A 14,919-nucleotide genomic window follows, 5' to 3' on the forward strand; every position below is an offset into this window, starting at 1 on the left:
ACCCTCATGCGTGCCTTATTATTAACTTGCTTTACCTTTTGGGTTTTTGTCTCTTCTTTGCATAAAAAACAGCTTCAACAAGAGGAGAGTGCAGCACTATTAACTGAATCAAAGTTAAGATATTTGTTTGTGGTTGTATTTGTTTTTTTTAATACAGTGTTTAACTTCCTTTTGCACTTGTATGAGATGCACAAATGGTCTAAATGAGATGTATGACTCTCATTGCATTACATCAGTTGTCATAGTTAAGACTAAGTGATTTCATATGTGTATTTTGCATTTTCTTGGGCGTTTTTGTGATGTTACCATGGAATGGTACCAGCAATGGCACAGAAAATGATAAGTGTGATGATAACCATAGTGCCTGGCTGATCAGCACAGCAATAGGAGCAATACAATTAATTTCAGCCAAATGCCACGAGGTGACAATATGGCTCAGCAAAACACCTTCCTGCGTGGCTTTACCAGTGGTACAAATTGCCAAAATCCAGTGGAAGCAATTTGTTGCTTGTAGATTTTAACTTTACAAGCAAATTGCTCATCTAAGAAGCAATTTTCAGGCAAAAAAAATGTGTCCATTTTTTCCAATGTTTTTTCATCAGCCCTTTTAAAGCCGTCTTCAATTGGAATTGGTTTCTTGTTTGCTTCCAGATATTTGGCGTGCCTGGTTGCTAACGACCGTTGGTGAAGTGTTGATTTAATGTGTTGCTGTATTGCCTCCTTTTTCACGATCTGAACCAGTACCGTGTTCCTTGCACACCTTACACCAAATTTCATAAACACAATCGTCGTCCTTGACTTTATAACCAATGTCCGTGTTCAATTTTTTCATCCACTTCTGAACTGTTTTTAACGAGCTGGTTATGGCGACATGAGATGCACCAGGTCTCGGTGGCAGCTGTCGTCCATCACTCACCGTCGGCGTCGTCGGCGTCCAGGAACTGTCACTGGCGCCTGTGGAGGGGCCTGCTGAGGTTGAGGCCAACTGAGAAACCGCGGGCTTATCCAAGTCATCGGCCGTTGTTTTTTGTTTTTTCGGAGGGTTGTTATTGTTATTGTTGTCCCGCTCCGAGTGACATGAGTCCGCCTTGGCAAAATACTTAGTAATCATCGTGTTCAGTTTGCAGATCGCCAGCTAAAACAGCAGCAGGACCACCATATTTGTTTCCAACAGCAACAGACAATCTGCTGCAACACTGATCGTGATTGGATGGGAATATGTCTCACGACCAATCAGAGATCTGCTTTCATACGCACCATGGCCATAATACCGTACTTTCCAGCGCAATTTGGTTTTCGCAAATTATATTGCGCCCTTATTCCCGTGACCGAACTGACCCTATCAAACGCAAAATAATTCGTCTTAGATGGAAAATCTGCACGATTTTGACAGTTTTTGCACACATTTAGCGTCTTGCGTCAGGTTAATTTCGGTCCATGGTTTTACTTCATTTTAGTTTGATTTAGCTGTATTTTACAGTGGTTAGCTTCTTGTTACACTTGTATGAAATGCACAAATGAGGAAAAATGACACGTATGACTTCCATCGCAGTACACGAGTTGTCATTGTAGTTAAGACGAAGTGTTTTAGTACGTGCATGTTGCTTTTTTGTTATCACAGAATGGTACCAGTGATTACAAAGGGGAAAAAGTGTGACAATAACCACAAAACAGAAAAACTTACTGCAACAAAGACAAGTGTCCAGCTGCTGAGTAGAACATGAGTAATACGGTCATCCCTCGCTACATCCTGGTTTGAACAACAGTCCCTCGCGCTCTATCATGGTTTTTCCAAAATATATAAATTAATAAATGATCGCTGTTTCATGGTTGACTATGGCCTATTATTAGTCAAAAATATTGAAGGACAAGTTATATGTAGTATTCGTGTCACTAGCCATCAGTAATGTTACATTGATGAGACATTACATTACATTATCTTCACACTGCATGGAGTCAACCACGGAATTCTACTTCATGGAAATTCACTTATCGCGGTCAGGTCTGGAACCAATTAACCGTGATAAACGAGGGACGACTGCACAACTAATACCAGCCATGCCAAAAAAACAATGCCAGTTGGCACTATCACTATGCAAAACATATTTCTGCCTATTTTCACTTTATTTTAGTTTTATTTAACTGTAATGCTAAAATTTGACTTCAAACATTGTCTGTACAGCTAATGAAGGTTTATGGTGACCAGATTTATTTCCAATTCCATTATTTACTTTGGAAAGAAATAGTTTCAAACTTATTTGATTGCATAATCAAGCATCGAGCGTAAACGCCTCCATTCTTTCAAAAGGTGGACACAGTTCACCATCTTAGCAAATAAAACGTGTCCACTTGAGCCACACTCCCACCCTGTTAAGTCCACTTCAGCACTGCTTAGCAAGCGTGAGATTCTCTCAGTCTGAGTGATGGTTGTGTAACAGCCACAGAGCCACGCACCCAAGCAGTCGACGCCTGCTTTCACAGAGCTTTTGACAAGTCAGACAAATGGACTGCGATAGAGAGTGTCTGTCGGATCTCATAGAGAATGAAAGATGGAGGATGGCATGGGAGGAATTCAATACAAGACAACACTGAGACTATATGGATTCATGTGTTGCATAATCATGCAGGGACGCCGTTGTCTTATAGGTTCTGTTGCGTTACAATGGAGTTCAAATAAAAAAAGAGGTGGTGACCTCACAGCCAGCTGAGATGTGCCGTGCTTACATGGATGCTCAGACCTTGACACCGAGCCACAATCCGACCGCGTTCATTCTGTGGACTGTTGCCGTGGTAACACACCTCGGTGCAGTGTTTTGTATTCTTTGCTTTTCGCATACAATGTATATCTTAGCATTTTTTCTCTCTGAATAAATTCTAGTGCAGTGGAAATATGTTTCCTAATGAGAAATATTGCAAAATGTATTGTTGATACAGGAAAGTAAGGTGGCATTTAGAGTACCAATAATGACTAATCACATCGGGATGTTTCTCTCTTCGTGCAGGGAAAAAGGGCACATCCTTCTCAATTTAACTGCACCCATTTGAAATGATTAATTCTAGAATCTGCTGCATCTTTGAGGATGCTGAAGAGGGGCCATAGGGCGCCATTCTCATTATGATCTCACTGATATGCTTCAACTGTCATCATCACATCCCAGCTAGGGAAACTCTTATTCAGCATCAGAAGAGCTACTATTACATTGGCAACACTGATGTACAGTTTTTATGTATTTATTATAAACATGAGTTTACGTAGTAATGATCAGATGGAAAAAGACAAAAAAATAGACTTTACCAAGCTCATTATCAAGTTTCGCAGAAGCCAAAGAGCATTAGTAATGCTAAACAAAATGTATGATACCCCCCCCCCCCCAAAAACATATAAACACAGCACAGCACAGGAAATCTTGGATAATACTGCACAAAATGTGGCACAAGTACGACATGAGCTGAGAAACCTGCAAAAAAAAAACCATTGGAGCCGTAAAACAGCAGAACGACAGCCTTCAAGAGGAGGTTAAACACCTGAGGGAGGAAAACAGAAGGTATTACAGGATAATAACGCTGCCTTGAGCACTGCTCTTAAAGAAGATCATGAAGCGAAAGAAAAAAATCATTGAGCAAATGAGGAACACATTAAATGGATCAGAAAGCACGAATGAACAATGTGATCTTAATGGGGCTCCAAATTAAATCCAGGTCGTATGCCAGGGCAGTCGGGAACAAAGAACCAGATGAACTGGATGTCGCTTCAACGGAGCAACAAATTGCCAACTTTCAACATTCCAAAGAGGTGGATGTAGACATCCACACCATAGATACTTGCATCCCAATGTATGGCAGAAACATCACACCCGTCATCATCGTTAAGTTCACCAACAGGAAATTAAAAGCGGCACTGCTGAAACAGGGAAAGAAGCTGAAAGGAACAAATGTCTACATGAAAGCGCATCTGACAAATCACAACGCTGACATTGCCAAGGAAGCAGGGAACGATCCATGACATTTGGAGTGCCAACTGCAAAAATTACATGAAGTTTAATGGAGGACCAGAAGAGGCCAGGGTACTTGTTGTCAAAGACATCAAGGAGCTGGACAAATACTAAAGCTCATATCACCAAGACGGCAAGGAAAAGGGGCACAACTCCAACAAGAACGATGCAGAGGGAAGGATTACATTCATTATCATTTGACAACATCAGCACGTCACAAGAGACTGAACAACAACGAGCACTGGATTTAGGAACCCATTTATCTACATTTAATGACACCTTTTGCTTTCTAGACCATACACAACCGGAATTGGAGAAAGATATAGATCCGGACACAAACTTTTTGTCTCATATCAGAAATGATTGCTGTTACTACACGGAGGAACAATACAATATTAACTTAAGTTGACAATTATCCACAAACAGCAGAAGCATGTACGGAAAATATAACATCAGACAACCTTTGAGTCAACTCAAGGAACCCTTCAAAGTAATCGCAATGTCAGAAACTTGGATTGATGCTGACAAGGGCATGGATTGTGAGATGGAAGGTTATGAAATGAATTGCATTAACAGGAATAATAAAAGTGTAGGAGGAGTGGCTGTGTACGTGGACAAACATATGGACTACAAAGTGGGAAAGAACATGTCATTTGCAATTGATAACATTTTAGATTGCATAAAGATTGAAATCTGTCAAGAAAAAAGCAAAAATGTTGCTTATATAGAACACAAGTCAAGCATTGAAATGTTCAATAAGCAAAGGATAATAGATGACTTCATAGACACCATGTACAGTTTGAGTCTACATCCCAAAATCAACAGACCAAGCAGAATAACAGGCCACTGTGCAACACTGATTGATAATACATTCACGAATGATTTTGATAATAACACAACTAGTGGTCTGCTATTTAATATCAGTGACCATCTTCCAGTGTTTACATTTTACAATGAACGCTATAAAAAGAGAAAGATGGAAGACAGAAGGACTTTCCAAAGACTACGAACCGAAGAAAGTATCAACGCTTTTAAGAAAGATCTGGAAAAACAGAGATGGGAGTTTGTGTACAGCGAAAATGGGTGAAGCATATGAATACTTTCTAAATATTTACATGGCGTTCCATTGAGAGAAATGTCTAATAAGCAAAAAAATAGAAATCAGCCATGGACGACAAAGGGTCTGCAAAAAGCCTGTAAGAGGAAAAACACATTATATAGGAGATTTATACCGGGTAATTCAAAAAATTAAAGAAGAAGAAAAAAACGTATAAGATGTATAAAAACAAGTTAAATATTTTGAGTGTGTAAGAAAGAATATTATAGTCAATCACTAGATAAGATTAAAAACAACAGAGCAACTCAGGGCATCCTGAACAGCATCATCAGGAATGGTTCCAAGAAAGCAGATTACCCTCAATATTTTAAAGATGGAAGAAAAAACCTGGAAGAAAAGAGCCCACATTTTTTGTCAGTGGAGGAAGGGAATTTAATTATAGATTATACATTAATATAATAGATAATAGATTATAAATATATATAAAAAAAAAAAAAAAAAAGAATAGTACCGAAAATAGAAGTACCGATTTTCAAAAATGGAGGCAGGCACAATAATCTCTAATAAAAGTCCCTAATAAAAACTGTTGCGGCCGCAACCCACACTATACTAAAGCTCAACTCTGAACCCTGACGTCACTTCCTGTCTGCCCGCCATTCAGCTCATATATATAGCAACACACACTAGCACAAGTTTTATTTATGCCTGAAATTGATTATTTCCTGTAATTATGTTTACTATAATGAGTAATATGCATGTAAAGGTATGGGGTGTTATTTAATGTCTACAGGGCTCCAATAATGTTAAAAATCGGATTTAGAAGGCCGTAAACAGGTTTCCTATGTTAACTGTGATAAGAGGACTACTGTAAGATATATCATTAATTAGTTTTTTCAGAATATGCCTGAGGGCCGGGCTGCATGGTGGCCTAGTGGTTTGCATGTTGGCCACACAGGAGATCAGGAAGACCTGGGTTCGAATCTCCGTTTGGGCATCTCTTTGTGGCGTTTGCCTGTTCTCCTGTGCATGGATTTTCTCCCACATTCCATAAATATGCATGTTAGGTTAACTGGAGATTGTAAATTGTCCATAGGTAGGTGTGAATGGTTGTTTGTCGATATGTGCCCTGCGATTGGCTGGCAACCGTCCCAGGGTGTATGCTTGTTGCATGCATCCTTTGTGATTGTCTTACCTTCCGGAGACTCCTCCTGCACATACGTGCCTGTCAGGTAGCGGTGGACTAGGGCAGACTTGCCACTGGACAGATTTCCCACGATACCCTGCAAGGCCAAACACACAAGTATGGTGTTCAAGTGTGTAAAGAAGTATGTGGTGACAGAATGATATCCGTTATATCAGGTGAATGCCTGGATGGCGTAAGGAAGTGCATACAGGAAAATGGAGTTCACATACAGTATAAGCCACTGAGCACAAGGGTTAATATTTTGTGTTTCTGTTGGTGGTTAATTTGTTTACAATATGTGATCGTTAAAGAGCCTCAAAATGTGAATACAGTGTTCCATCATTTATTGCGGGGGATAGGTTCCCAAAACTCCAATTTTTTATTTTTATTTTTTTTTTTTTACAATGACTATATATGTTTTAAGGCTCTAAAACCCCTCACCATACACTTTATACACTTTTCTCTGACATACATTAACATTTTATCACATTTCTCTCTTCTTTAAAGTCACTCACGTGTATTTTTTCTCCTGTGACAGTGCCTTTTCGCCCTGGTGACGTTTCGCTGTATTTTAGCATTTTTATATCCTTGTTAAAACATATTGCTGCAGTCTTTCAAACCGAAGATTCATTTACGAGCTAGCGAGCAAGCTAGCGATGACTCAGGAGACACGCAGGGCACGAAGGAGATTGATTGACAATGGTCTACAGCCAATCAGGATGCAGAAAACAATGGGCGGTGCAAACAGATGAGCGAAGGAAGACACCCGACACCCCACAATGCAATTCTTCTTAACAGCGTTCCTGCTGTAATCAACAACAAAAAAGAAGAACTAAATTCCGTGAAACAGCGAATCCACGAAAGGTGAACCGCGATAGAGTGAGGGAACACTGTATTTAATTTATTTTGTGCGGAGTATTATATCCTTTCAGTGCAAAAAAATAAAAAAAAAAAAAAGCCACAAGTAACAAGAATGAAATGCAAAGAATACAAAAAATAATTGCAACTTAGCCAGTAAATAATGCAAATAATGCAATAAAGTGTCTTTGCAATAATGTACAATACATCATACATGTAACACTAAACTAAACTATGTTTATGGTAAGCCCCTATTAGATAATGAGTGTATTTTCCACCAAGCATCACGTTTGTTTACTAATCTGTTCATAGAGGTTCGCACAGCAGGGGGAGCTACAGAGTTGGCAACTCAAAGACCTAATAATTACTGTTCATGTTTAGCTGATGTACCGTACATAAACATACATGCACTCAAACGTCGTCTCGTGATGTTTTGTTTTATGCTACTTTGTGTGTAATCATTCCCATCTTAATCACCGGCGGAAACTGAGAAACTTTTTGTAGTTGCAATTAATGGCATAACTCATTAAATGCGAGCCCAATGTTTTTTTATTGCCGTAAAATTAAAGGCAGCTGCAGCCTCGAGGGAAGAAGCATCAAACTCAACAATCTTCAGCTCAGCTTGGAGCACAGTGGGATATAAAGGAAAGTACACGTGTTTGTTTAAGGCTTTCTTTGCAGGCTGCCTGGCTGAGGTTGAAACATTACCAGGGAAGTCACTTTGCATACATTTGATTGGTTGCAGGCTTTGCGGCAGTTTCCTCTGGTGTGGAGACCAGAAAGCCTTTGGTGGGTGGGTGGTTGGGGGGGAGGGTTCCCTTGTGAAGCCAGCAAGTCTAGTAAGAACAAAGGAGGGGAGGTCTGCGACATACCTTCACCGTCCTCCTCCTCCTGCTTTTCAGTTCGTTACAGTGTGCTAAAGCCAGGTATGGTTCGAATTAGAAGGAGGTTTGGGGCGGTGCAAGATGACACGATCACCATATGGATGTGAATAAGCGCAAAGCAAAAAATGTAGGCTGTGTGCTGTGAAAACAATGAGTCAAAGCAGAATGATGACCACCGTGCCGCCTGCACGCTGGTGGTACGCCTTCACGGAAAACCAAAACGCTGCCTCAGCACTATTCCTCCCCTTTTCTAGCTGTTCAAACTATTATTGGGATATCGTGGAACCACTAAGGTTGAGCACTATTTCTTCTGGGACACTTTGAAAGATAAATAGTCCGTTCCAGGGTGAAACTGCCGCCATCATAACACCTTTAGTAACCGCAGAGACAGTTTTATGTAATATATAACACTTCAAACTGCGATGCATGTGTAACAACAAGTTAACCACTGTATATTGAACAAAATACTCAGTGTTAACTTGAATGGGAAAAATGGGGATATGTGACGCTCATTTTCTTACCATTTGTACTTCGCACAAGTGTAAAAAGAAGTCAGCCACTATATGCGAATTAAAAAAAACTCAAGTCTTAAGGTGAATTATGAATGACAAAGTAGTAAAATGAAGTTGTGTTGCAGATGCGCCTCATGCACGCTGATGTCCTTTGACGTGCACTTGTCACACACGTGTAAAAATCCTCTTTTGGAACTGGAAGTCAGAAGTGTCGGGGGGGGAGTGTGCAGTTATTTCTTTATTGCTTGCTGAATTTATCAGAAGTGATCTTGCAAGATCAGGTCACAAATTCCAAAGTTTTATGCAACGTTTTTTACACTGGAACCTCAGTTTTCGTCATTAATTTGTTCGAAAAGGTGAGACAAAAACCACAACGTACGAAAACCGAAGCAACTTTTCCATTAGGAAATGATGTAAATCCAACTAATCCAAAAAATACTTTTTATAGGTGTAGGGTGATTTAAAAAAAAACATTTTGGGGGGCACTTTTGCGGAACGATACATTACAGGGCAAATGGACTAGTCTGTTAAAGGGATAGTTCGCATTTTTTGACATGAAATAGTATGACATCCCCATCAGCAGTGTAGTGCATCAATGGTGACTTATCCCCCCACTCCCGTGAGCCAAGTTGTGGTCGGATTTTGGTGATGAGGAACGTAGTTCCGGTTAGTTGGTGGGGCCACTTAAGTAAAGAGTTTGGCTTATCAAAAAAATATGCGTTCAAAAGAGTATTACATTTGCATCACAAAAATGCCTCCTGGAAAAAAATCAGACGTCACAATCTCTTGGCGTTACTTTCTCTTTTCCATCGTATCACTGTGCACTGACGCCTGCCCACTGTTGTGTAAGTGTTCCACAGCGGATGAAAACAAGAGTCTCGCATTGCAGCGGCTTCATCCGCGCATGGATCACATACACAACAATGGACAGGCTTCAGCGCGCAGTGATGAGATGGAAGAGAGAAAGTAACGCCGAGCGATTGTGAGGTAGGATTTTTTTTTGAGGTGCCATTTTTGTGATGCAAATGTATTACTCTTTTGAACGCATATTGTTTTGAGAATGCAAATTCTTAACTTAAGTGACAGGACGAAGTGAGGGGTAAGTCACCGTGGATGTACTATACTGCTAATGGAGATGTCATACAACTTCATGTCAAAAAATCCAAACTATCCCTTTAAGTGCAATATTGTACGAAAACCAAGACAGTGTACGAAATTAATCATACAAAAACATGGGCATACAAAAAACGAGGTTTGACTGTACGCATTTTTATGATCTCATTTGCTCTTCAGAGGTTTTATATATGAATGAAGCAATACATGTGACTGTGTTTTTGGTACATTCAAAACCAACAAACAGATTTATCTCTTGTTTAAAAACAAACTGAGACCATTTCTCAAAAGATTTGCAAGAAATGATTGCTTCTCTTAATTGTTTCTTCTTCTTGTCAGAGGTTTAATTCTGCCTTTGCCGCTTCATTTAACAAACCCCCATGTGGACGCAGCCAATTAGCACCACTGGGAAGTGGAGGAAACGGACGCATGAAAGAGTTTGAAGTCGGAAGAGTATATTGGTCTGTGGTACTTCTTACATTTTTCAGTTCGTGTTTTTTTCTCTATTCCAAAGTGGCCCAAGAATGGAAGAGGAGTGTGCTTTTATTACGGGTTGAGGACATCCAATAGCGTGAGCAAGCTAGCTACTGTAGCTTTGGCAGACTGGCGGGTGGCATCACACCCAGGAGGATGTGTCACTCATCCTGCACCACAACTGTCACTCATCTCGCATCACCATGGCAACGCATTTCATGGACACAAACGCAACTAAAAACTGTAGGACATCTGAACTCCCAACAGGTAGTGCAAAATCTCCGAAGGTGAAGTGGGTGAAGGGGTTAGAGGGTCTTAGGGGGACTCACCACTTTCAGCTCTGGCACAGACCGGCTCAGCGTCCATTCCTGGCTGTTGACAAAAGAATCTGAAAGGAGAAAAAAGAAGGGAGTCATGATGATGCCCAACATTTTAATCCTTGCAAATTAAGAGATTCGTGTATGGAGAATTAAGCCATAAATTGCACATTTTAAAAAATATTTTTCAAACTGAACTAAAGTCTTGATCAAATCGTTGAAGACATAAAGGAAATTTAGGACTACAACGATGGTTACTACAAGCATATAATACAAATGGAGTAGAACACAGAATTTTATCCAAGAGGAGACTGAGGGCTGCTGCACCAAAGTGGAGACTGGAGTATAATCCTGCAACCTCCCAAGCTAAGGTAATGGAGTAGAACAATGGTTACTACATCACAACATATCACAGCAATCCCCAACTAGCAATCCAGAAACAACTAGAAAAGCACTCGGATAGCGCTGATCTTCACCCCCATATTTTGATTTACGCCATAAGTATTTATTTTATCTACATATTTTGCTAACTGCTAATGTTGGCAATTGCTAATATTTTGCTAATTGCTTGTTAGCATGCTAGCAGTGCTAATATAATAACATTAGCATGCTAATATCTAGCACAATAGTGGTAAGTGTTTATATAAGTGCCTAGCTGTGAAAATGGCAAAAAATGCTACTTTGCTAATGTTAGCATGCTAGCAGTGCTAACACTAGCATGCTAACACCTAGCATGATAGTGCTAAGTGTATATATATGGTTGAGAAATGTGGCAGTAGTAGCAGGTAATAATAATTAGTTGTAGGTAAAACGGTGAATTTTGGGAAAATTTTGAATTTTGGATTACGCCCCAAAATTTTATCAGTTCTTCCATATTCCACATTTTCGACAATTCCTGAAAATGTAATCCAAATCCATTCAGAACGCTTCAAGTTATTTTGAACACAGACAAATGACAGCCAAAACATAACGGCAATGCGCTTGCGCTTTGCACTGCGCTTGGCTGAGGTAACAATGGAGAGCAGAGCAGTAGCAAAAGGATGCTGTGGAGTATAATACTGCAGTGCTATGGGTAAGCTAAAGTTAGCGTGTGTATCTATTATGGTGGTTTCTAGCCATGCATCCTCAAAATGACGCAGCAATGACAAAATCATTAGTTTACATCACCCAAATGGTACCGGTTGACCAGGTACTAAAAATAGTACCTGCTTTTGTCAGTGGAAAAACATCAAAGGCACGTAGAGCTGTGTCAAGCTGAGCTAGTATCATACAGCGGGATAATGGTGATATTACGTCCTGTACAGTATGGATGTCATTCAACATGCGGATAGAGCAGCACAGTTTTAACAAAGTGGCAAAAATGACAAAGCAGTAGATTGTCCCAAAAAAAGATACAGTAGGTCTGTAAGATACTTGGTGTGATCATCTGATGTGAATAGTTGTGACTCAGATGATACAGCAGGCTTGTCACAAGATGAGCTTGATACAAGAGTGCAACAATAGGGGACAATTAATATGCAACAATATTACGCAATGATATAATCATGCTGACCATGTCTCGTGGAGAACGAATTGAGGTGGTTTAACATCAACAACTTTCAATGCTACTTTAATGAATAACTGAGCTACCATGCAAAGCATTTCTCTACCTGCAATGCTAATTGCATCATCTTAAGGTTTGTTTTCGTGCCTGCAGAGTGGAGCTTTGCAATCAGGCACTTCTGAAACACCTGCGCTCGTAAGCACATTGTAGCCTCATACTCTGCGCAGGTTTGCCCAGTCAGAGAGGGGGTTGAGGGTGCCTAAGTAATGCCCTTTATGGTGGTAAAAACAAGCATCATCAGGCTTGATTCAACTTGTTCTGCTTCCCAGTGACATTTAAGCCGACTTAATTACCAGAGTGAACTAACAAAAAGTCGAGTGTGTCCCCGCCACAGAGATGAAGAGGAAAACTGCGTGTCATAACTATTAGAGCAAAGAGCACCTTCATGGTTTGGATCTTAACTTTGTCACCAAGGGAACTGATTCATTGAACACTCCAAAAGGTGTGCAATGCCAGGAAAAACAGTGATTAGTGACGAATAGACACATATACTGTACTTAGCCAGCACACCAATGGGGTATAAAAATACCTGTATATCCATTATTAAATCAAAACAGCGACGTACAGACCATTATATGGGTCGGTCCAGGCCTGCAAAGGCTGAATTACATGCAATGTTTTTATATTTGTATTATTCAATCACTGTTTATTTACATGTATGACTGTGAGTGTGAATGGTTGTTTGTCTATATGTGCCCTGCGATTGGCTGGCGACCAGTCCAGGGTGTACCCCGCCTGTCGCCCGAAGTCAGCTGGGATAGGCTCCAGCATGCCCCCGCGACCCTAATGAGGATGAAGCGGTATAGAAAATGGATGGATGGATGGATGTTTATTTACATTTTGCTGCTGCCTTGACGTTGACACTCAGTCAACCACCCTGAATTGGAAAATGTTGATCAAATATAACTTATTGATTCTCAAACTTCCAGTGGAACTTTGGTTAATTAATGAGAAAAACCGGAGGTACCACAGAAATGCCCAAGGGAGAATCGAACCCAGGTCTTCCCGATCTCCAGACTGTTACTGACTACAGTATTACAACATATTAATAATAATTTTTTTTGTTGGAGCCTTTCAAAACACCCAAGGTCACCTTACACGCAATAAAATAATCACAATAAATCATCCAATAAAAATAATAATACTAAGGAAGAACAGCCAGAAACTCAATACTAAAAGTCCTACGTCAAGAGGAGGAAGCAGTTTTGAACGGTCATACAGGATCTTTCGGTGGGTGAGTGGTGGGCAGGCCAGCGGATGATGAAAGGAGTGAGCGGGACAGGATGTGGGGGGAGATCAAGTCATGAAAGTACAAAAGCAGAGCAAAGAAGTACATGAGCACCACAATAGTGGATACTAGTTCCTCTTCATGTACTATATGGACACTCTGGCATCGTATCACTCACAACACAAACGGTCGCCCCCCCTGACTTCCCACGACGAGTCTTAGAAAGGAGGTCACATGCACTGAGAGTGTTTTTTTTACACAGCTCGCCTCACTTTAACATTCTATTTAGGTTTAGACATGTCCGAACATGAAGAAGACACCCGACTGGTTTGAACACCTCCGTCCCACTGTCAACTTTAACACATGTCCTGTTTGTTTTGAGGATGACTATTTGAATTACAATAATCCCTCATTTATCACTGTTAATTGGTTCCAAACTCAACCGCAATATAGGATTCCTTATTTATAAATGAAATATTTTTGTAGTTAAGGCATAGAAAATTAGTTTACCTTCTAAATGTTTATTAACATTATTAGAGCCCTCTAGACAGGAAATAACACACCTATAGTCACCTTTACACTCCTTGACATAGAATAAGCCATTTAAGACATAAAAAAAGACAGGCGAACAGGACGTGGACGTCAGGGGTTCAAAGTGGAGTTTTACCTTGGCGTGGGTTGCGGCCGCAACAATAGCCTGTCTTTTTATTAGGGATCATTGAGCCTGTTGTGAGATAATTCAAACCTGCAATAAAAGCCTACTGTTCCAGCGAGCAAGTCTGGTACTTGTGTGTCTCACCGACCATTACAGTAACATTACTGACACCTCGTGACCAGTGTAGAATACTACCCATCATTCACAGCGTCTTTGAATGAGTCTTCTAAATACCTCTATATGATTTTAGTTCATTTGGCCATTTTCATACTTGATTTAAGCAAAAAAATACATAAAATATGCTCAAATATATATTTTTTTTACTAGTAGGCTGTATTCAACCACAAGCAGTATGTTTTATTAATTTATATATTTTTGGAAAACCATAAAGAAGAAGAAAAAGGTATCTCAGGCTGAATCCAAATTTTACACCTTATCCCTCGGTGTTGCATGTTCACGAGAATCGACTGGTCTCCCAATTATCCTTAAATCGAGAGGTAAGAGGTAAGTGCTAAGGGGTGTACAGCTCTAGAAACCAAGTGTGGTCGGGGACCAGACTTCAAATGAAGGGGTAGGCAGAGCTACAACACCCGCTGACAAGACGGCAGAGCGGAGACGAAAGAAGCATATAAATGTAAGTAAGTAAATAAATAGAGTAAATCAAAGATGTAAACAACATGGCCATATGTGGACTGCACACCATATTATCAAACTTTATTCAACTTTTGCAATCTAACCTTTTTGAACTGTCACTCTATATTTGTTTTCAGCACGTTATTACTATACTACCATTACTAATATGATTGTATTTACAACAAGATGATGCAATGCCAGTAGACACCGCGTGTCAATGCTGAAAAGTTGAAGCCAAACATGGAATGCTTTGAAAAGGTGCCTGAATCGAAATGTAGAATGAACATAGCAGCTGTTTGGAAGCTGAAGCTGGACTGAAATGCTGTGGAATTACACAACGTTGAATAAATGTCAGAACAGTTTGGAATCTGAGCCGAAGCTATACAGAAATGCTGTAGAAATGACTTCCG

General features: G+C 40.1%; 1 protein-coding gene across 3 annotated transcripts in view; it reads right to left on the reverse strand.

Annotated features, from left to right (window-relative positions):
- The window catches only part of agap3 (ArfGAP with GTPase domain, ankyrin repeat and PH domain 3), a 179,842-nt gene that overhangs the window by 84,318 nt on the left and 80,605 nt on the right, over positions 1-14,919 (reverse strand). For all 3 annotated transcript variants that reach the window (XM_054763773.1, XM_054763788.1, XM_054763781.1), the window contains exons 2-3: positions 10,403-10,461; positions 6,242-6,329 (exon numbers count right to left, since the gene is read on the reverse strand). In XM_054763773.1, coding sequence (XP_054619748.1) covers positions 6,242-6,329; positions 10,403-10,461 — 147 coding nt within the window. The remainder of the gene's footprint in view (positions 1-6,241; positions 6,330-10,402; positions 10,462-14,919) is intronic.

The sequence above is a fragment of the Dunckerocampus dactyliophorus genome, chromosome 2, assembly GCF_027744805.1.
Source record: "Dunckerocampus dactyliophorus isolate RoL2022-P2 chromosome 2, RoL_Ddac_1.1, whole genome shotgun sequence".
Classification (NCBI taxonomy): Eukaryota; Metazoa; Chordata; class Actinopteri; order Syngnathiformes; family Syngnathidae; genus Dunckerocampus; species Dunckerocampus dactyliophorus.